Source organism: Lutjanus erythropterus, chromosome 5, assembly GCF_056507025.1.
Source record: "Lutjanus erythropterus isolate fLutEry1 chromosome 5, fLutEry1.hap2, whole genome shotgun sequence".
In the NCBI taxonomy this organism is placed as follows: domain Eukaryota; kingdom Metazoa; phylum Chordata; class Actinopteri; order Lutjaniformes; family Lutjanidae; genus Lutjanus; species Lutjanus erythropterus.
In genome coordinates, this window is record NC_139321.1 from 26,592,248 (window position 1) to 26,613,785 (window position 21,538).

A 21,538-nucleotide genomic window follows, 5' to 3' on the forward strand; every position below is an offset into this window, starting at 1 on the left:
AGATTGCTGTGGTGTACCACAAAATTCAATTTCAGGTCCAATTTTACTTTCTATTTCTCTGCTTGGCCAGATTTTCCAGCACCACAATGTGTCCTTCCATTACTATGCAGATGACACACACAGATATACCTGCCCCTGAGACTTGATGACCCATGAAGCCTAGCTGCTGTGTCAGACTGCCTCGATGATATAAACTGTTGGATGGCCCAGAACCTTCTCTAACTCAGCAACTCAAAATCAGAAGTCATTCTGTTCAGAAATCAAAAATTCATTAATCCCGTCAAAAATAGCCCTGGTCCCCTGTCCACAAATGTCACATCCACCGGCAGAAATCCAGGAGTAATATTTGAGTCAGATCTCAGCTTCCAAACACATCAAAAAAGTTGTCCAGTCCTGTTTTCTCCCTCTTCTTACCATTTCTAGAATCAATCTGACATGGAAAAAGTCTGCACGTTCTTACTCTCCAGACTTGACTTTGTAATTCACTCATCTCTGGAATAACTAAAAATCACTCTCCCACCTCCACCTGGTCTAAAATGCAGCAGCTAAGCTTCTTACTGGTTTTAAGAGACAACGTCCCATCACCCCAACCACCCCTCTGTTTGCTTCCTGTGTGCTTTAGAATTGATTTTAAGATTTTGCTGATGATGAATCCCACAGCTGCCTTTCTGTGTGGAGTTTGCATGTTCTCCCCGTGTCTGCGTGGGTTCTCTCCGGGTTCTCCGGCTTCCTCCCACAGTCCAAAGACATGCATGCTAGGTTTATTGGTGACTCTAAATTGCCCGTAGGTGTGAATGTGAGTGGTTGTCTGTTGTCAGCCCTGCAATGAACTGTTGACTTGTCCAGGGTGAACCCCGCCTCTCACGCAATGTCAGCTGGGATAGACTCCAGCCCCCCGCGACCCTTCATGAATAAGCAGTTACAGAAAAAGGGTGGATGGATTTTACTGATCACCCCATCTGGGTCTGGGCTCTACCTACGTAGCTGAAATGTTAACCACATATGTGGCAGCCTTAGATCCTTGGGCGGGGCCCTCCTGGCTGTTCCAAAGTCAAGGCTTAAACCTAAAGGTGGCCGTACTTTCTCCATCAGGGCCCCTCGACTTTCAAATGACATGCCCGAGGAAGAATCAGCAGTCAGTGACATCTTTTAAATTACTTCTTAAAATCCATTTTTATAGACTTGCTTTTATGTGATGTCGTCATCTTGTTTTAATTAATTTAATTTGTACTTATTTGATATTGCGTGACGCTGTCTTATTTCCTCCATGAATTTATTTATATTGACAGGAGAACATTACGTAATGTTTCTGAAAGTTCCTCTCTCTATTTTATTTACTCTTATTGTAATTTTTTCTGGTTTTCCTGTTCTTATCTTATTTTACTGCTTTGTATTGTCTTACTATATTTCAGTGTCTTTTGCTTGTGTCTTAACTTTATGTCTTAGTCTTATTTAACATTATTTAGCTCTCCTGTCTGAACTTATTGTGTTGGCCATCTGTTGTTATTTTGCCTCTGGGGTATCCTGCTCTTTTGCCTTGTTTGTCAAGGCACTTTGTGAACTTTGTTTTTAAAGGTGCTATATAAATAAAATTGTTATTATTATGTAAGTTAGCAAAAAGGAGGTAAAATTCATCTTTGTTTGATGGTAAAGTTTATAGATATAGTTATGAAAACCTCCCAGGAGCTGCAATATCAATTAGATGTTAATATTCCTGTACCTTGTTTATAAGTTTGTGGGTTAAATTAAGTAGACATAAAGAAAAGAAGAGAAGGAAATAACTTAAAATTATAACAAGATTTCACCCAAATGGCAGTTCTTTTGAAATTCACAATTAGATCATAGAAACTGTGTAAAGCATTGTTGTACCCATTCTAACTTTGAATTTTAAACAAGATCAGCAAAATTAATTTTAAGACCTTGGATAACGTTTTCCATGTAATACATTAATTTCAAAATATGTTGACCCAGATGCTAAATGCACCTTCTGTGATGTTGAGACAGAAACAGTCATGCATTTGTTTTGTCACTGCTCCCCCTCCTCATCCGTGTTTTCAAGTCAAGTCAAAACGTAGAGAAATTTGTTAATACGACTGAATCTTGTATAACAGTTATGTCTAAAGACATTATTTTTTACATTCAAATGCAATAATAAGCCTTTGAGTGAATGTTTCCGCCTTAATGTTTTTTACTTGAATTTAATTATGTGAATATCGTGTCCCTCATGACAGACAAAAAAACTGAACACACACTGTCCTATTTTGAAGAATTATTCACTGTAACCCTGGTTAAGACTTTACTGATATTATTGTTTGTTTTATGTTTATTTATTTTATTTTTAAATTGACTTTAACTTGCTTTTTTCATATTTGATTTGATTGATATGTGCACTTTACACATTGGAGTCTGTCTGAAATGTCCATTTCAGGCACTTGTACTGATTATTCAATAAAAAAAAACAAAAAAACAAAACACATTAGCATCCCGTTGAGATCATGTCACGTTGCAACATGTACTCACCTTTTCCAGTGCTTTCATTTTCAGATGAATAGGCTGGAAAGACCACAAGTAAAACCTTGAACCCGTCTCTCACCTTCTGTGCTGTTATGTCATAGAAAGAAAAGCACCAGTGTCTTAAAAACATTACAAAATAACTGTATTGTGAGTTTGTTCCAGGGTCCTCACATTGTGCACACTGGCTCACTGTCATGGCTTTGTGGAACTGAGCCATTATTAAAAAAGTGTGTTTCATCTCAAAGAGAAAAGTAAGACAAAAGTTTTACAGGCCTGATTAGTTATGCTACAAAAGTATAAATTAAATTAAGAAATGAATACATTTTACATAAAATGCACTTTTCACTTACTGTACTGTAGGGAAATATAAAACAAATGCAGAATAGCTGTTGAAACAGTATCACCTCAGGGTCAATTTAGTAACTGTTCTGGAACTCACATGATCTTCATCAGGACTTTTTAAAAAGTTAAAAACTGTCTCTTTTTTCTCCCCGAGACCTTTAAGGACCGCTCCTCCATGTTGGATGTCGGGTTTCAGCAGCAACACCAGTTGACCAAACCAACTCACCTCAGTTCAGTGGCTGTTCTGAAGCCTTCGATCATTTCACATGAAGGATTTTCATCAGAGGAGCAAAATTAGAAATAATTTTAATAACAGGAATTATTGTCACTAATAGATATTTGATTAAAATGTCTCAAAATTTATGAGAAAAGTATTTCAGTGGGATCTGTTATACATAATTTCACTAACCTTCGCTAAAATGTACAGATGTCCACAATCGAGATGCACTTTGTATGTATATATTCCTTTGTACGTATTTATTCCTAATCTAACTTTTTCCATATACTCTGTAGGGCCACTACAGTTCAGCAAATGTGAAATGTCCAGTAGTTCAATATCTCTGCTACCTTACTATTTTATAAGTTAGAGCAAGTACACACACTTTATTTAGAATATTGTCACTGTGAGCCACAAACCTTGTACCTCTTTTTTCTACATAACTGAATGCTACCGATCACCCTTTATGTCTGTCTGTGGGTTTTACAAATATTTAATCACTGAAACATATTAAAAAGAGCTACAGACTTTGACTAAGTAGCATTCAATTAGTTTAAAAATGCTTTTAAAAAAAAAAAAAAAAAATCCTGAAAAGTAACAGTTTTGGACATGCAAGAGTTCTGTGTGACAGCGACAATATGTTTTTATTCTTCTCTATTTTTAAAGGCTGTTTGACGTGTGGATGTTATGACCTTGTTGTACTCTGTGACATAACAATTAATGAACTGTACAGATAAAATTGATATCAGCTTAGTCACTCCTGATAAAAAGTACAAAATAACAAAAATGCATATTTTCTTAATTGAATATCCCTTCAGCTTACAGTACTGCAGTAAACCTGATTACACGTTATTAAATTAGGAGTGTGTCCCTCACTAGTGAAAAAGCACAGACTTCTGTGAAGGCTACATAAGAGTGATGTGATGAAGAAGAAAATGTCTTTCTTCAATTTTTATAATGTGAATATAATATATATTTCATAGTGTAAAGCTGAATCCATCTTGTTATTGAAACTACACACATTTCAGTCACGCTTAGTCCACTTTTATTTATTTCTCAATGTGCAAAACCTTGAACTTTCCAAACACACTTTTCTTACAGCACGCCACTGAACACACTTACCGTACACATTTACATCTTTCCACTTACATCACACCTTTGTATCTCTGTGTGCCTTTTACACCACAAGCCTTCAGTACTGTACATTGAAAATATGGCTAGGATTGTTAGCATAATTACTTGGACACACGATGTGACAAATCTAAGGCACTAGAAGTCGTAGACTACGGTCTGCTGAAGCACACATAAATCTAGGACAACGAGGGTAAAGACAGAATATTCACAGCAGGATCTTCTGCTCAGCAAATACATGTGACATAAGAGACATCACATGGAAAATATAAAAAGGGAACAGATGATTCGTCCTTCTTCCTTAGTGAAAATATAGGAGCTCATGTATGCAGTCTTTGTATTAAGATGAGCTTCATCACAGCTCTGCATATGAAGAGTCTCGTCTCTCTTCACAAATGATTTACCCATCGAAAATGAAAATATAGGCACAAATATGTCCGGGTGTGGCTAATCTCCAATTGGGGCCGAAATCTGCGTCCAGCCAAGCCTGAGAAGGGGACACAGGTGGCGTCCAGCAGAGGAAGTCACAGCACCTGTTTGAACATCTGGACCATCATCACGGCCGATATGTTTTGATAACATCTTTGATAGGCCTCCTGCATATTGGACAGCACGCGTTGATCTGTCTCTTCAGCTTCAGGCCGCAGTCGTTGCACAGACACATGTGTCCACAGGTGTAGATGACTGTGTCAACCTCCTGGTCGAAGCAGATGGTGCACTCTCCGTTCTTCCCAGCAGGGGGCAGCTCCGAGGCAGTGAGAGTGGGAGAGACGGGAGGACTGAGAGGGGAGCTGGGAGCAGTCACTGGTGGGAGAGAGGAGAAAACATGTGAGGGTCTGAAGGAGACATGGACACACAAACACAGATAAAACTCCTGTTGTTGTTGTCATTGTTGTGGGACTATGTCAAGGTCAGATCTTTAATACTGTTGTTTTTAGGGCTGCAACTAATAATTATTTTCATTGTCGATTCATCAGTGGATCATTTTCTCAATTAATCAATTTGTTGTTTGGTCCATAAAATGACGTCCTCCAATGTCTTCTTCTGTCCACAACACAATAAATATTCAGTTTGCTGTCATTGAGGATGAAAGCAATTATAAAATAATGACAGTTAAAAAGCTGAAATCAGGGAATTTTGACTTTTTTCTTTAGAAGGAACTCAAAACAAATAATCTACTTTCAGTATAGTCTTTGGTTAATTTAATAGTTGGCAACTAATCTATTAATCAACTTTGCATTGCAGCTCTGGTTGTTTTTCACACTCTGTTCTTTATCAAGTAACACTTACTTGAAGGGGTGCACATAAGAGGGGTCATGACACTGTTATAACCATGTCATGACCCCTGTCAGGACCATGATGGAGTCCTTATGAATGTTTATGACTGTTGTCATTAAGTGTCAGATGATCAATTATGTCATTTTTAATGCAAGGTTGACAGTGGTTGTCTTTATCATGACAACTTGACATTATCAACCTTAAAGAAACAGTTTAGCTTTACATAAAGATGTCATTAAGTATTAGTACTGTCAGGTACTTTTAGAACAGTGTCATGAATAATCCTCCTGACCTCAAGTAAAGTGATACTGATTGAACTTGTCTTAAAGATGTTATGAAATACTATAAGAGGGGTTTGGTCAGGTTACTTTGAAATGTTGTCAGTTTGTAATTAGTAACGTAATCCATTGGATAACAAAACAATTTAATCTAATCTGAATACTTTTGGATTACTTTTGGAAACATTAGATAGATTGCACTTTGTTTAAAAAATGCTACAACAATTTGAGTTCCACAAATACTTTTTTTTTCTCTTTAAACATCTCAAACCATTTTCAATGTTAAAAAAACCTACATTTATGCCATGAGCAATTTTTTCTCCCACCTGGTACATCATGCAGTGGAGCAGTTGTTTATGAAACCCTGTATGTCAGACATGCTCTTAGTTAATATGGCATTGGTTATTGTGAAAAACAATTTTTAAAATATTATATAATAATATATATAAAATAAAATATTTTAAAGACAATCAAAAATGTAATCATGTAATCCTTGACAGTGTAACTATAATCTAATTACACATTTTTTCAAAAGTAATGCGGGATAATTGTAGATACTTATTTTCGTGAATTTACTGTGTCATCTCGATTATATGTAATCTATTACTACCCAACCCTGCTAATACGGCCAGTTTGACGACACAGTTCAGTACTGGGGATACGTCTAACTCTCTCTGGCTGATGGCCGCCCACCATTAATAAAGAGCCTGGATCTGCTCAAGGTTTCTACCTGTTAAAATTAGTACTAACTATTAATAGTAATAGTTAAATGTCTTGTCTTATCAAACCCACAGTCCAAAATCCAAAAATAATCAGTTCACTAAAATTTTATTGTGCTTAACCAAGTTTGGTTAACCAATTTTCTGTTGGTTGACTAATGGATTATTGTAGCAGCTCTTGTATGGAGTTATCTCTTTAACAATGTGACAATGTCATATAAGAAAGTGAAGCAGCACATTTTTCCCCATGACTACATTACAGTCCAACAGAACTGCCACAGACCAGCGTACACCATATGAGCCTTCCTGCTGTGACCTCCTGAGGGTTTCTACACACAGCGTTAGGCATGCTGTCAACATTTGGTAACCTACCCAGAGAGGACTCAGAGGCAGAGGAGGATCTGTTGACACTGAACGCCAGGTCTGAGTCACTGTCATCTGGACTGCTGCTCTGAGAAGTGCTGGGGGACGTGGAAGGAGGACTGGACTGCAGTGTTCCTGTGTCACAAGGATGAATACATATGAACAAACACCAGATAATTAGAGAAGAGCGTTTAAAGGTAACATTTAGACACAGTGTGTATTTAATTGCAGTTGGTATCTTTTAAACACAGTGTCCTTAAACTGTTTTCAACACTGGCGTTTAAGACTTTACACTTACTGGCCCCAACCAGTCGGATTAGATATGCATATTTGAAGTGTCATAGACTGATCTTCTTTTAGTTGTTTCTGTTTGAGCATAATATTGTTGGATCAGAAACAGTGGAAGATGGGGTCTGGACTGGTGGGAGTGTATGTGGGAGTAGTGGGACTAGGACAGATAGGTCACAGCTCTAAACTGAACAGACTCATGCAGACATAAACTACTCGACTGCATTCCTTTAGTCTGGGAAAAAATAAACTGCAGGGGCTGCCTGGACTCAAGAACAGACAGATGATGATTGGAGAACAGGTCCTTTTTGGGCGTTGATCAGTTTGACATTTTGGGAAATATGCTTATTTGCTATCTTGCAGAGAGTTGAATGAGGTGATTGAGAGTAGTAGCAGTCTCCTCTCAGCAAGAATGTGAAAAAGCACTTTTCCCAAAATGTTGAATTTTTGCTTCAAGTATGCTATTTGGTATTTTATGTTGCACGAGATGCCAATAAACAGCCTCATCCCAATAAAATGACACTAATTCCACAAGCTCATTTATGCCCCTATTATCTACGAAAATAGATATGTCCATTTTAAATGATGTCACCATCACTGCCCACATACTATGCATCTTTATGTTAAGTGGTGTGGATTTTAACCAATTCATCCACTAGAGGGCATCGCTCAGGGTCAAAAGTTACCCAACAGAAGAAGAGTCAAACATTTCTGACAATAACAAACATGGCAACGCTGGATGAGGTTGTAATAATGTGCCTCTTGAGACTTATTATATAAGTGGAGGCGGGGTTACAGATGGTGGTGGTCTGTGTGGACATTAAATCCATTGTTTTTCACTAACTAACTGATGACATCATTTCCAGTACTTGAGGAATATTAAAACCTCTTCATTGTGTCTTTCGATCATGTCTTGCTTGAAGTATTGACCACACTTCAACGCTACCCCCGTCACTTCCAGAGGTACTGCTCTAGTTCCCTTTTCAGAAAACATTCAGAAAAACAGACGAAATGAATGCAGTGTACAGGAAGTAGAGTCCTGCACCAGATCGGGTAGAAGTTGTAATGGATAAAAAATATATTTATACAAATTCACAGGTACAGGCATGGGTAAAAATGAACTAATTGTGGGTGTGCAGCAGGTGAGAACAACAACAAAAACATACAACATTTTTTTCCTGGACAAATCAGAAATGAAAATGACTGTGCTGTATTTTTGACATTTAAAACCACTAATAATATAAAGCCTAATCAGCAAGCCAGGACACTATTGTGAAAGCCCATGATACAACCTTTGACCTGACATCCTGCCAAACAATGGCATGTCACCGTTTGATCCGACAGCGATGTAGGCTAGCTTAACATTGATTTCCTGAAGGCAGAATAGCCAGTGAAGAATACTAAACTGTGGCCAATACATCATCTTAGGTTTTGGAGAAAATTGGTGTGATCTGAAACCATGAGAATAATGTTGTCTGTGACTCTGCTGCTTGTAAAAAGTGCTTGTAAAAGTATTAGCTTCTGATAGCCACAAGCTAGGCACGTCGACAGCTGGCAGGTGCACCTGTGTTGACCAAATTTAGAACACGAGAGTGACCGTGTATACGTGTTTAATCTCTGAGTCATGTTGTGGGACTTATATTAACGGTTCTAGGCAGGTCTGGATTTGTCTTGGAGGTAAGGGCAAGGGGTCACTTCTGGTACTCAGCTTTGTGGGTGTGGGTTTGCAAAACTGGAGCCATGCAGGACTCTGATGGAGCGAAGGCTCTGTCCACATCTGTATCTAACACTTAGCACAAATAAGCCTTAAGACTTCAGCGTTGCTGTAAATACGCTCAGCTTACCTAGTATCCTGAGTCTGTTGATGGCACCATGCAAGGTGAAAAAGGCCCACAGGACCTGAGAGGAGTCCACACACAGCAGCCGGCCACGTCCCACTCCGTTCACCCCGTGGTGCACCTCTCCACTGGGCAGCAGGCTGAAGCTGAGCACATCTCCAGAGCAAGGCATGGGGAAGCCCCGGTGCACCACCCAATACTCTTTACGGTCCAGCAGAACCTCCGGGTCTGCTGGCAAGTCCCCAGCATGCAGAGTCGCCGGGTCACAGGACGTTAAACCAAACAACAGCGCCCCAAAGTAGGGCAGCCCCAGGTGGCCCACCTCCACATACAAAGTCTCGCCCACATGCAGTGGCCGGTCACTGAACACCAGAGTCCGACTGCTGTCCAGAAAGTGGATGCAGGCAGCAGACCGGTCTGCAGAGAGTATTACATCAGAGCCGCGGATCGGGTGAAAGTGCAAGTCATTGTCCAGCGGGGAAGGAAGGCCCCGGACCACCCTGGGGACACTGAATCCAGTGGAGGCAGACGAGGATGGTGTGGAAGAGGAAGAGGTGGAGGAGCAGCAGGGGATGAGCTGAGTGTAGTTATTGAGCTGGAGGTTGGCCATCTTGGCAGCGGCAGCCTGGTTGTTCTCCAGTTGATTGTTGCTGTAATTGGCTGAGTCGTGGCTACTCTGGGGCAGATAGGCACTCAGGCGGGCCGCACTCAGGCAGCTGGATCCGACACTCTCAGCAAACGTGCTCTCTGTGGTGGAGAAGATGGATAAACAATTACATGACGTAGACATAGTAGTATTATATGACGTGTCCCAAGTCAGCTCAGGTCACTGAGTGATGCATGTGTTGCTGCAGCCTCTCTTGCTTCGTGGAAATCTCTTTTGCAGATGAGTTGCTTCAGTGTAATTCAACTTACTTATTTTTCATTTCATCTTGTAGTCTGTGATTGTCTTTGCAGCAAACTATTTGTTTCATTATCATTAATTTGCTGACTGTTTACTCAGTTTATTGATTAATTATCTAAATGTCCATTACAATATCAGCTTAAGCTTTAAGCTTACGGTGATGTTTTATTTTGTCCGACAAAAGAGATATTCAGAGGGGGGCTATAAAAAACACCAAATATTCACATTTACGAAATTGGAACCAGAGAATATTTTCAGTTTTTGGTTGAAAAACTTAAAAGGTGCAATATGTGAGAATTGCGTCAGAACGGGCACCAGAACAGAGGCCGGGCTCTGTAGCTTTCCAGTGAACATGGCCAAACCAGGACCAAAACAGCCACAGAGACCAATGGAGACCAGTTTGACAACAGGGAATATGGTACCGTGGTGATTTAGAGCAGCTACAAGTACATAACTAACAAACACTCTCTGCTCTGTGCCAGACTTTGGTGCCAGTTCTACTGAAGCATATAGGAAAAGCACATTAAAACCCAACATATCCACTTTGTATGACCTTTGTTGAAGAAATGCATATAAAAATGAAAGCACAAAACACAAAGAACATACTGGCTGATTTTCCCAAATTTGTGCATTTGTTTATTTGTTGGTCTCCAGATAGCATGACTGACACTGCATCTCTCTTAAGCTTTAACAGAACTGACAACAAAGTCTAGAGAATATAATACTGTTTAGTGATGTCGGTACACTTCCATCTTTTTAAGTGTCCTTGGTTCAGGAGGGACTAGGAGATGTGTGAGGTGGGAATACAACTCGAGAGGTGTGGGCCTGAGCAGAGGTTACAGGGCGCCAGGTGCCAGACCCAGCAAGAGGACCACCAAGGTTTTGTCGGACTGAGAGCAGACTGGATGCTACAGTAACTCACTTTCACCCTTTGAGGCATAACGTGGTATAACGAGACAGGATGTGGTAGGGCTAGCATGCTAATGTCAGTAGATATCTCTATGACACGACATAACATCAATACTATTTTGCTTTTTGCATATTCTGTTCACAATTTCAGTTCATTTTTGACTGTTTTAATTAAAATTCTTACTCTCAGGTAGTTGTCAACTAATCTTCTGTCGGTCATCTAATCAAGTGACTAATTGTTGCAGCTCTAGCACATTAGAATTTTTAATAAATCACGTCACACGTTTCCATGAAGATGATATAACAGAAGTAAGAAAAATATCGATATACTACGGAAATTCACAACATGAGAGCGCTATTTAAAACTTTAATCCCACTGTGACTTGCAGCAAGCTGATGAGAAATACAAGATAGGTCTTCTACACAGTGAGCCTGTTTGTTGTCTAGGTATTAGATAATACATGTTGATGAACACTCCTAGTAACCAAAAGGAGAGCTAGATTTAGTATCTACGCTGAGGGCTCTTTGCATGATGCTCTCGTTGTGATGTTTGTTGTGGAGTTGTGTAAACCTTCAAGTACAAATAAGCTGTGTCAACCAACAGTTTATTTGACAGTGCAGCTCCCTAGTTGAACTCCTTTCTTCATTAACCTGAGCTCTCTAAACCTCTACGCTTCATGCACAGAGTTCATAGCACAGCTGAATTTCTCTGTGTATGTGGGGCTGATATAAACAGGTCTGGCATTCGTAGTCCCCCTTTGACTTATGATACATTCCTTTATTACTATTTCTAGTGATGCTGGAGCAGTTGAGTGCACTGGCCCCTCACCAAAGCTCCTGGGATCTGCCGCGTTGACCAAACATGGCCATAGCTCCTGTCAGACTGAAGATAAACACACCCAGTGAGTACGAGAGGGAACCACAGGGGAGAGCGTGATGGAAGAGGGAGAAAGTGACAAAGCGCGGGAAAGTGACAGTAACAGACTGTTAAAGGGGAGCGCTTAGGAGTGAATGGTCCAGATCCTGTTTATCTCGGTATGTTATGGTTCTGCTTTTCTAGATAAACTGGTTTTGTCACACAGATAGTGGATCATTCAGTCATTGAGTCACTGCAGACCCCTCCACCCACTCCTCCCACTATACTGGCCTCCACTTCATTGCACAGCTGCTCTCTGAACTGTCAGGAAGCTGCTTAAATTAGCTGTGAATGTGTTGACACTATAAAAATAAGTTCATGAGGTTTCAGGGTTATTACAGCCATGGTCAAAATACACGGCTTTCTGGCTGACTCTTAAAGGGATAGTTTGGACTAGTTGGAGCGGGGTGTAAGAGGTACCTTTCTATAAGCCTGTTCAAGCCAGGCATATTGCACCTTTATTCTGACATCTGTTAATGGGGGAGTCGGTTTCGGTCCGCCTCTGATCTGCTATGGGAGGCGGTAACAGAAGCTGTAACAGAGCCAGAATCAACATCTATGTAAAAGGGTAAGCTGGCATGACGGGTCAGGAGGCTGTTGAGTTACAAGTTCACTGCTGCTTGTGACTGTGTCCTTTAAATTATGTACTTATTAGCAGTGACACAGCGCTGCATGCAATACGCAGATGCACACAGACAGGCAGGAGGAGAGAAATCCTCCGTGCAGAGCATCACACAATCCAATCTTTTTAACTTGACAGTAACAGAAGAAGCGATGGTCCATTTATTCAGGAACACATGAAAAGCTGTTGTGTTATGTCATGTTTTTGATTCCATGATGCCGGCACACTGCGTAAAAGGACACTCTGGGACGGCTATATATCGGCGCTGTTTGGTTCAGTATAAATACACAAAGGCAGCTTAAAGGCAAGCCGTCGTTGCTGTGATATTGTGGGATCTCGGTGTAAAAAAGGGCCCTTGTCAGTGTATTACTCAGGGTTGATACGTGCTCCATTCAAAACAACAAGGAGGAGATCCAGCATGGAAGCAAAGCAATGTACCCATGTACACAGGGTCAGCAGCAAATGGTATTTTAGCCACTTAAAAAAGGCCCACGTAAAAAAAAAAAAAAAAAAAAAAAAAAAAAAAAGAATATCAGTTTAAGTGTATGCTGTATTTAGAACGTTCTTAGTCACTTCACCTTGCTGTCAGACAATATCACTCTCCAAATCAACCAGACTCATGGGCAAAATCAGTCATTTTTACCTCATAGAACATGGGACTTACTACTGCTGCCTCAATCTGTTAGTTGGTTTGTGTTATTGTGTGACTTTGATGAATCCGAAATAACAGTTTAAAACACCAAAGTCACTCAATAAAGAAAGTAACTGGCAGCAGTAAACCAGCAACTCTTGTGTTCTGCAAGGTAAAATTAGTGATTTTTCAAAAGGAGTCTGGTAACTTTAGAGAGAGCGATATTTGGATTCCCGTGAGAAAAGGCGGTCTGACAGCGAGGTAATGTAGCGAAAACATTCTAAATATAGTGTAAAATACATTTTGCTGCTGATCCTGTCCACAGTGCTCCTGCTGCCTCTCCAAACTCAGGGTGTGTCAGCTGCCATCTACTGTAGGTAATAGACTATGAATAAGTATCTCAAACAAACCCCACTTCAGATAATGCAAGCGTTCCCTTTAAAGCCATCTCCAGTCCAAAAATACCCATTACTCAATACTTCAGTGGATGTATATGAACTGCACTGGTGAATTGTGTACAGACAGACTCATGACCAGTCAGTTGTGAAATGTGCTCTTCTCACTTCCCTTTTGAATATGAGTCAGCTTCTTCTTGCCTCTACCAGCTGCAATCATAAAAAAACAATAAGTGCTTTACAGGAGCGTATTCACAGAGTAAGTAATCGACATAATAAAATGCTTACCAAGCAGTGTGACCTCCTGAGTGATGCCGTAGATATCTATGATGGCCCAGAGTGGACAGCCGATGCTGAGCCCACAGTGGAAGAGGATGGGCTCTCCGTCATTGATGCTGTAGAAAACTCTCCCATGGCGATCAGCCCAGAACGACAACACGTTGTCCTTTAAGGCCAGTCTCTCAGGCAGAGCTTTGGCCCAGTAGCCGGGCCGTGTCACCAGGTCTGGGCAAGCGTACTTGGGGATGTCTGTAGCAACCAGTTCGCTGGGATCCAAACTGGTGAAACCGAAGCGCAGAGCTCCACTCCAGCCAGTGTGCACACCAGTCAGTCGAAGACGCACCTGAATTAATGGCATGCATTAAAACTTGACTTTCATTCTTTAAGACTGGGTTGCACCCACAAAGATTAATTAAATCTAAGATTAATTTCAGTCAGTCAGTTTATTAAAACTATGTTTAAAATGAGAAAAACCAGATTTAAAATGGAGAAGACTTCTGTTGCACAAACACTAATCTCAGTTTACTAAATCCAAGTTTGGTGATTCAAACTGAAATTAAATAGATTGTAATCAATATGGAGAGTCTTGCTTGCCCAAATTAAAATAAATGATAAATAAATAAATAAAAATTTGGAGTGCTGTTGAGACAAAGTAAGTATAAGAGGGGCAAAAATCGTTAATGTTAACTGTAAAAGTGTTTGCTAACTAGCTAAGAAGTAAAAAAAAACGATATTGTTTGCTAGCTAGCTAACATTTTAAATTGGAGTATTGGTATTTATTATATTCAATTTAATCTAGGTTTAGAGTAAAATCTACACCGAGGTTTTATTTTAATTTAATCTTTCTCAATTTTATGTAGTTTAGAAGTTTGGTGGAACATAATTTGAAGTTAAACCATGAGTGAAAAAATGAGTCCTTGTTGGTACAATTCAGCCTGAAGTGCCGTCCACACTAAAAAGTATGATTATAGCTATAAAAAATATAGTAAAAAAATCATTCTAACTCAAATGGATGGCAACATCATAGTTTTGGTGTGAACTTCACCATCCACTCGACACAGAATGTTTTTTTCGATGATATTTTCATAGCCCTAGTTAAAGTTATTGGCGTGGACGGCCTTGTTTAAAAACAGAGTGAGTTGATAACAAACCTTCTCATAGAGGTGAACAGGTCTGTGGCTGAAAGTGATGCCGTTGCAGAAGCTGTTCTTGCGTGTGGCACGGCGTAGCTGCCCATCCAGCCTGATATTCTTGCCTTTGGCATGGGGGTGAAAGCGGGGTGACTCCACATTGACGCTGACTGGAGGGGCAGACGTTCTTCTCTCCACACCTGCCCCATTGTTAGGCAGGGTGTAGTACTGCCTGCTGGCCACCGGGCGTGGTTGCAGAGTCCCATCTGCGGGCACAAAAATATCAGAAAGCCGTCAATGATTCAACCTGATCGATCAAATTCGATGGCAGCAGTGTGGTGTGTGAACAGCGGGCGTGCTTTTGTCTGACCTGGGTCAGAACAGCAAAGTAAGTGACACCAGCTGTTGGAAAAAGAGGTGAACATATCAGCACACAATAACTTGTTTGCAAGTGGTCTGTAGCTGTTGGTTCGAGGGCAGAGGCCAGTTATGTAAAGGAGCCCAACACAGTCTCACACACTTCCTTTCCCACACTGACACTGTGAAGCCTCTCTGCTCCTCTCAACAAGTACATTAAACAGTCTCTTTTAGCATGTAACCCACATTTACAGTATAAAAAGGCAACCTGTCCCAAATCAGTCTCCTTACCACATCCATATGGGACATTTATATCACAGAAATAAAACAAGGTAAATTTAGACAAAACCCATGTGCATATAGGACATTTGGCTTATATAAAATCAACACGGATTTGAGCAGCGCTAATGTTAGTAGCATCCCAGGAGACAGAAAACATAACAAAAAAAAGAAAAAGAAAATCTACAGAGAGCCGACAACAGACGTGATAAGTCTTCCTCTTATTTATGGGCTACACACCCTTGGCCTACAGCATAAACAAACCCTGAATAGCCCCTTTCATTCCTCCACAGTTATCGTCAGAAGTGAAGAATGAATCACACAGTGCCTCGTCAGTAAAGAAACACACAAATAAAAGGCTTAATTTTTGGTCTCATCTTCACAGGAGTCAATGTCCTTCTTTGGAATTAATTCATTAACAGCAAAAGACAAATTAACAAGGATCAGAGATCAAACTGAACACTAGTTTAAATGAGATTGTCTGGGTTTGATATTAGATAAAATTAAAGCTGTGGATGAATGTTTATGGTATAGACTGGCTGAAATCCAACATTCAAAGGGAGGTGGTGTTTCTACTCTCCTCCAGGGCCACAGAGTGATTACATTTCTGTTTAAAATTCACTGTGATCTGGTGTAAAGACAATAACTCAGTGAAATGTTCCACAGAACATTTCCTAAATTAGACATTATCACTGATTATATTCTAAACTACGACGCAGCAGTAAGAACATCTGTAACATCTCAAATGATGTGCGGTGCCCCTCTCCTCTTGACTCCGGCTGTAAAGAGAGTAACATACTTTGGTCAAAGCGTATGGAGAAAAACATGTTGAGGGTTAGCCTATATATGTCTCAACTGCTACAAGAGGTACAATGGAGACTGATATAGACACTAGCCATTATTAGATGAAAGGCATAGCACAACAGGTCATACAGTGAGGGTCAACTCACTCAAGTCACAAAGCTAAGCATTCAATTGCATGAAAAGGTCATGAAGGTATTTTCAGAAAGCTTGAAATTCTTGCATGCATCTGGATAAATAGAAACATTTCCCCTGAAAATATTTTTAAACTGTTTCCCAAGTTGCAGGTCTATTTCCTAATCCAAATAAAGACAGTAACCTAAAATTACCTATCGTAAATATAAAGATAGAGTAAAGTTTTGGGTCTCTAGTAGCACCATGGAGTACTTTTTATATGAGTGGGTCTCCAGTGTCACACCAATCTCAACCTTTTCAAGTCGTGACCTCCAAGTTTAATCAGGTGGGTGTTCATGACCCCCACAAAAAATCCATATTGCAGAAAGTCAGGGTGATATTTCCAAAGCTTGGTGGGGGATTGGGGCTCTACTGGAAAAGTCTGGTTCTTGCATTTCTCAGTTGATGGTGCTGCCATCTCCATTTCCTGTCCAGTCTTCTGTTGGCCCAAGTCTTGAGCTGAGAAATGTTTTCTGAGAAGCCATCACTCCATAGCAGTCATTTTAAATAATATCACTGGTACAGTGATACACAGGTAATGTAATGTAAAAATCATTTTCCAGTCTAAAATACGGCCCTAATTTCCCATCATGCCAAGTATTGGACTGAGTAGTTTGTTAAATTTGCTACTTTAAGTTACAAAATACAAATATTACTTTCTGCTAATGTTTGAGTTCTGGTCAGAATATGGTGGTTTATGTTGGTGAATAATTAGTGAGGTAGCTGTTGCATTACTTTATGTCAAATGTATTTTTGAGAGCTTATCCCTTATCTTGGTGGCCCCAGTGCCCAGGTTGAGAATCTCTGCATTAGAGGGTACCATGTCAGTGTCACATTTTGCTTTGCCTGGGCCTAAAAAGCACACGCGTGTATGAAGGTGCAGTGCCAGCAGGGAAAAGAGGACAAACGTATAAAGAGCAACAAAGTCGGCATAGGGAGGACCTGGGGGTGGATGAATGGGTCAAGAAGGACTGTCACACATGAAGACCGAGGTCGGTTTTCTGCAGTGCCAAAACCTCACCAAATGGTTTTAGTGCCTAAACCTAACCAAACTGTGACTGTCGCCTGAAATGTTTCTGAGCAAGCTTTATTATTAGAGTGTAACTGGATGATGCATTTTTATAATTGCTAACTTACTACTAACTGTAGTATCAGTGTGTCAGTGTCATGTTTTGCCTCGCCTCAGCATAAAAAGTCGAAGTGATACTGGCTTGTAATGCGCCAAAAAAAGATGTGCAAGTAAACAAAGAATTTCTCAAAATGTTCAAAAAAAATAATCTCTGTTTTATAAGGAAAGAAATGCATTCGATACGTTTGTTTTACGCCAGGGATGCATACAATGAATTTAAGTGACAAACAAAATAACTGTTTGCAAGAAAACCCCACAGGGTACCTTTAAAGAAGTTTATGATCTCTTATGTTTGTCTATACTGATGTTGCTTTCTATCCAAATAACATTTTTTAATATTGTTCTACTGTTGCACAAAAGAGCAAAGAGTGTATCTCACAGGTTAAACATCTTTTTATGGTGCAGCCAAGGAAATACCAGATGGTTCAAAGAGTCTTGGAAGATTCTGGAAATAGAACAGTGGTAAACGTTGTTAAATGACCTTTTGGGTTTTTAAAAGATCACAGTGTTTATTTTTTGCTAAATTGGATGCTTAGCTTGACTCCAATGTAACATCAATGCGTAAGAGGCACAAACTGCAGCCAGGTCAGGATAACTGCTCAGACTGCTCGCTGTATTTTCCTGAATCATGTAACCACGCATTAGGAGTACTGAACAGTGATGTCCGTGATACTTGCTTGATGCATCCCCAAAATCATGAGCACAGCAAAAGATAAGAGAGAGCCAGGAATACATCTTTGGATCTAGGACTGAAAAGTAATGAGACAAACTGACATTACAGTGCGAGACAGTATGTGAAAGGGACATTGTGCAAAGCTCAGTCTCTGCTACCACTTGTAGTTTAATGACTTTAAGAGAGAAATATTTGGGTAAAGGTAATGGTGTCTCCCTGTATTTGTCCTAATGAAAGAAAAAGCACAAATAAATACAATCATAAGACTTCACAAGACACACTGCTGCGCCGAGAAAAGCTTTTTGAAATGTAAAACTGATTATGTGCATTCGTCAGAGTTATCTTTGGCTGCAAGATGATCAGGCTCTTTATTCTCTCATATCTCTAGGCTGTACGTGTTCATCATACTGTAAGTCATTCACTGTGAAAAGCATCAGCCTTAAGTAATTTCAGGGTCTGTTTTGTCACATGTGCACATCTCTAACAGAGCCCCTGTAAGCTCGGTTATTCTATTAATTCCATGTTAATCGAGACCATACAGTGCGAGCAATAGGACCCGAGCTGCTCCTGCTTCTCTGTGACTAACTGTTCTCAGTCCAAACCCTACGTCAGCTGGCTCTGGTGGCAGCAACCACATCATTTAGCCGCAATTTAAGTGGGTCTGTTGGGGGCGTGGGAGTGTGACAGACATTACATCAAAGTGATATGGGGGAACTGATTATCAAGTAATGTGCTTTAAGGTGTCATGACAAAGTGGCTGAGAAAAGTGATCAGTCTGAGAGCTCATAATGACAGCTTTATGCAGAAGCTGAGGCTGACAATCAAGTCTCATGCAGGAGTAATGCACTGGCAATCACTTGAGGTTGTACTTCATAGAGGACAGCTTTGATACTTGGGATAACTACTGAATATTACCAGGTGATACAGCTGTACATATTTAGTAATGGTCCAATTTGTGTTTGTTCAGTTTCTAGTTAAGACAGTCCTCTCTGCTAGGCTATAAGCTCTGTGATTCACAATTTATAAAACCTTTTGTTTTATACCTCCATGCTGGCTGTGGCTTGAGGCATCATAGTTCTGGGTCTTCCCATTCTTCAAGAACACCTTGAGGGAATTTCCTATAACTCGGCACAAACATTCACTTGAACTCAAGATTAATCTTTGGTGGTCAAACGTCACCGTAACCTCACCTCCACCTCACCCCTGTAAACACAAGAACTCTTGGAGGTAATGTCTTCAAACGTGGTACAAATGTCCACTTGGGCTCGAGTGAATTTTGGCAGTCAAAGGTTAAAGGTCACTGTGAACTCACAAAACATGTTTTTGCCAAGAACCCAAGAATTCATGCACTAATTATGACAAAATCCCTCACAAGAAGGGCCGGAAAGTAAATGTAAGAAATAAATGTAATTGTAATCTGCTACAGTTACTAAGAAACATGTAATTAAATAACAGTTACTAATCCAAATGTTGGTGATTACAAAGGGTTTACATTCAAATTATCATCATCTGAATTAATGAAATGCTCTAATCTATCTATCTATCTATCTATCTATCTATCTATAAAATAATGTTGCATGTAGAGCTACGATGATTATTTGTTTAGTTGTCAAATATTAAATTGCCACCTATTTTGTTTGTCAATTGGGTTAATCGCTTTGAGTAATTAAAAATGTGCCTGATTGCAGCTTCCTAAATGTGAATATTTTCTGGTTTCCGTAGTCTTCTATGACAGTAAACTGAATATCTTTGGGGTTGTGGAAAAGACCTCTGAGGACATCATCTTGGGTTTTGGGAAACACTGATTGACATATTTTTCAGTCTATCTATGTAGATAACAAAGCTGCATATGGCAAAAGAACTTGCACAAAATAATAATAATTACAAAAAAGTCATATTCACACTGGAGTTGCAATAATTAGTCAATTACTCAATTAGTCAATTTAAAGAAAATTAGTTGCCAACTGTTTTGATAATCAAAAAATTGTTTCAGTCATTTTCCAAGCAAAAATGTCAAACATTTACTGGTTCCAGTTCATTAAATGTGAAGATTTGCTGCTTGGCTTTGTCAGTTATGACTCTTTGGGTATTAGACTGTTGGTTCAGACACAGACATGTCACTTGGGCTCTGGGAAATTGTTATAAGCATTTTTCACAACTTTTTGAAGCATTTTTGACAATCAATAAATGGAAACAAACTGCAGATTAATCAATAATAAAAATTATCTTTAATTGCAGCTCTAATTTACACACTAAAATCTAGCAAGTGACACAAGTTAGGCAACAAGGAAGCAGTGACTAAAGAGAAAACAATGTGATTGTGCAGGACAGTATGGTGACACTCAAAAAGCTGAAAATGAGGAGCCATTTAGTGTCCAGCCTGCGATCAATTTAAGTAATTTGGAAATTGGTCATTTGTCTTTTACAATCAGGCTAAAGGAGGTCAGCTTGCATACCCTTTAACTGCATTTACTGCTAACACAATACTCAAATGTAAACTCTCAAAGATGAACATGATGTGTTTATTGGAGTGGGATCTTTGGCAATAGTGCTCTTCTGAATATATGAGTGATTTTTCTTGCGCTGTGATCATCATCAACCAGTCAAATTGTCGCCCTTGATTTCCCTACATCCCGTGCTGTTCATTTAAAGCCACATCACTGACCATAATTATATAAATGAAGGATAAAAAGTGCATTTTGAGAGAAACGCGGCTGCTGCTGGTGCCGGAGCGCTTGTTTGGACTCGCTCCCTGGGAATCACGCTCAGCTCCCCCGTGATGGGAAGCGCGTCTCTGCGCAGCGCAGGTCAGAAGAATCAGGACCAGCCATGTGTGTCTCTGACTACCGAGCTGTCCTCACACAGACACCGAGTGCATTACAATGACACATTAATAACAAGCCTCACCTATTAAAGGTTTAGGTGTCGTATTCCCCATTATATCCCGAAATTCCTCGCACCGGCTGACAAGTTAATTCCGATTGCAGTGTTTCTCTGTCCATCCGTGTGTCCTCGGTCTGATGAGTATGCGCCTGGAACCAGTTCAATCTGACTGTCAGTGCTTTCAAAATGCGCCGTGTCTCCCCGCTGAAGCATGGACACGCTCGTCTTCGTCTTAATGTCAACCCCAAGCCGCTGCGACAGGCAGACACCTCCAACTGGCGCACAGCAGCCCCCTCCTTTCTTTAGTACGGGCTCCCCTCTGCACGACTTTAAAGACACAGTAAGCAGAGAGATCCCCCTCAAGAGCATCACAGAGCCACTGAATAATTCATTTAATTATTCACTCAGAGCCTGTGATGAAGCCTAATGACTGTGCAGCCTATATAGGACAAACATGCTCGGAGCAGGATGTGTAATCTACAGGAAGG

The 21,538-nt window shown here is 40.1% G+C and overlaps 1 protein-coding gene across 2 annotated transcripts in view; it reads right to left on the reverse strand.

The window, feature by feature from the left end:
• Window positions 1-4,101: 4,101 nt before the first annotated feature.
• neurl1b (neuralized E3 ubiquitin protein ligase 1B) overlaps window positions 4,102-21,538 on the reverse strand; it is a 39,448-nt gene continuing 22,011 nt past the window's right edge. Inside the window, exons 1-6 of one of the 2 annotated variants that reach the window (XM_084719437.1) lie at window positions 21,075-21,446; window positions 14,776-15,020; window positions 13,634-13,967; window positions 8,975-9,715; window positions 6,852-6,977; window positions 4,102-5,008 (exon numbers count right to left, since the gene is read on the reverse strand). In XM_084719437.1, coding sequence (XP_084575563.1) covers window positions 4,761-5,008; window positions 6,852-6,977; window positions 8,975-9,715; window positions 13,634-13,967; window positions 14,776-15,020; window positions 21,075-21,105 — 1,725 coding nt within the window. In that variant the 5' untranslated portion in view covers window positions 21,106-21,446 and the 3' untranslated portion in view covers window positions 4,102-4,760. Of the gene's footprint in view, window positions 5,009-6,851; window positions 6,978-8,974; window positions 9,716-13,633; window positions 13,968-14,775; window positions 15,021-21,074; window positions 21,447-21,538 lie in introns of those variants that run through there. The other variant, XM_084719436.1, reaches the window with a different exon arrangement.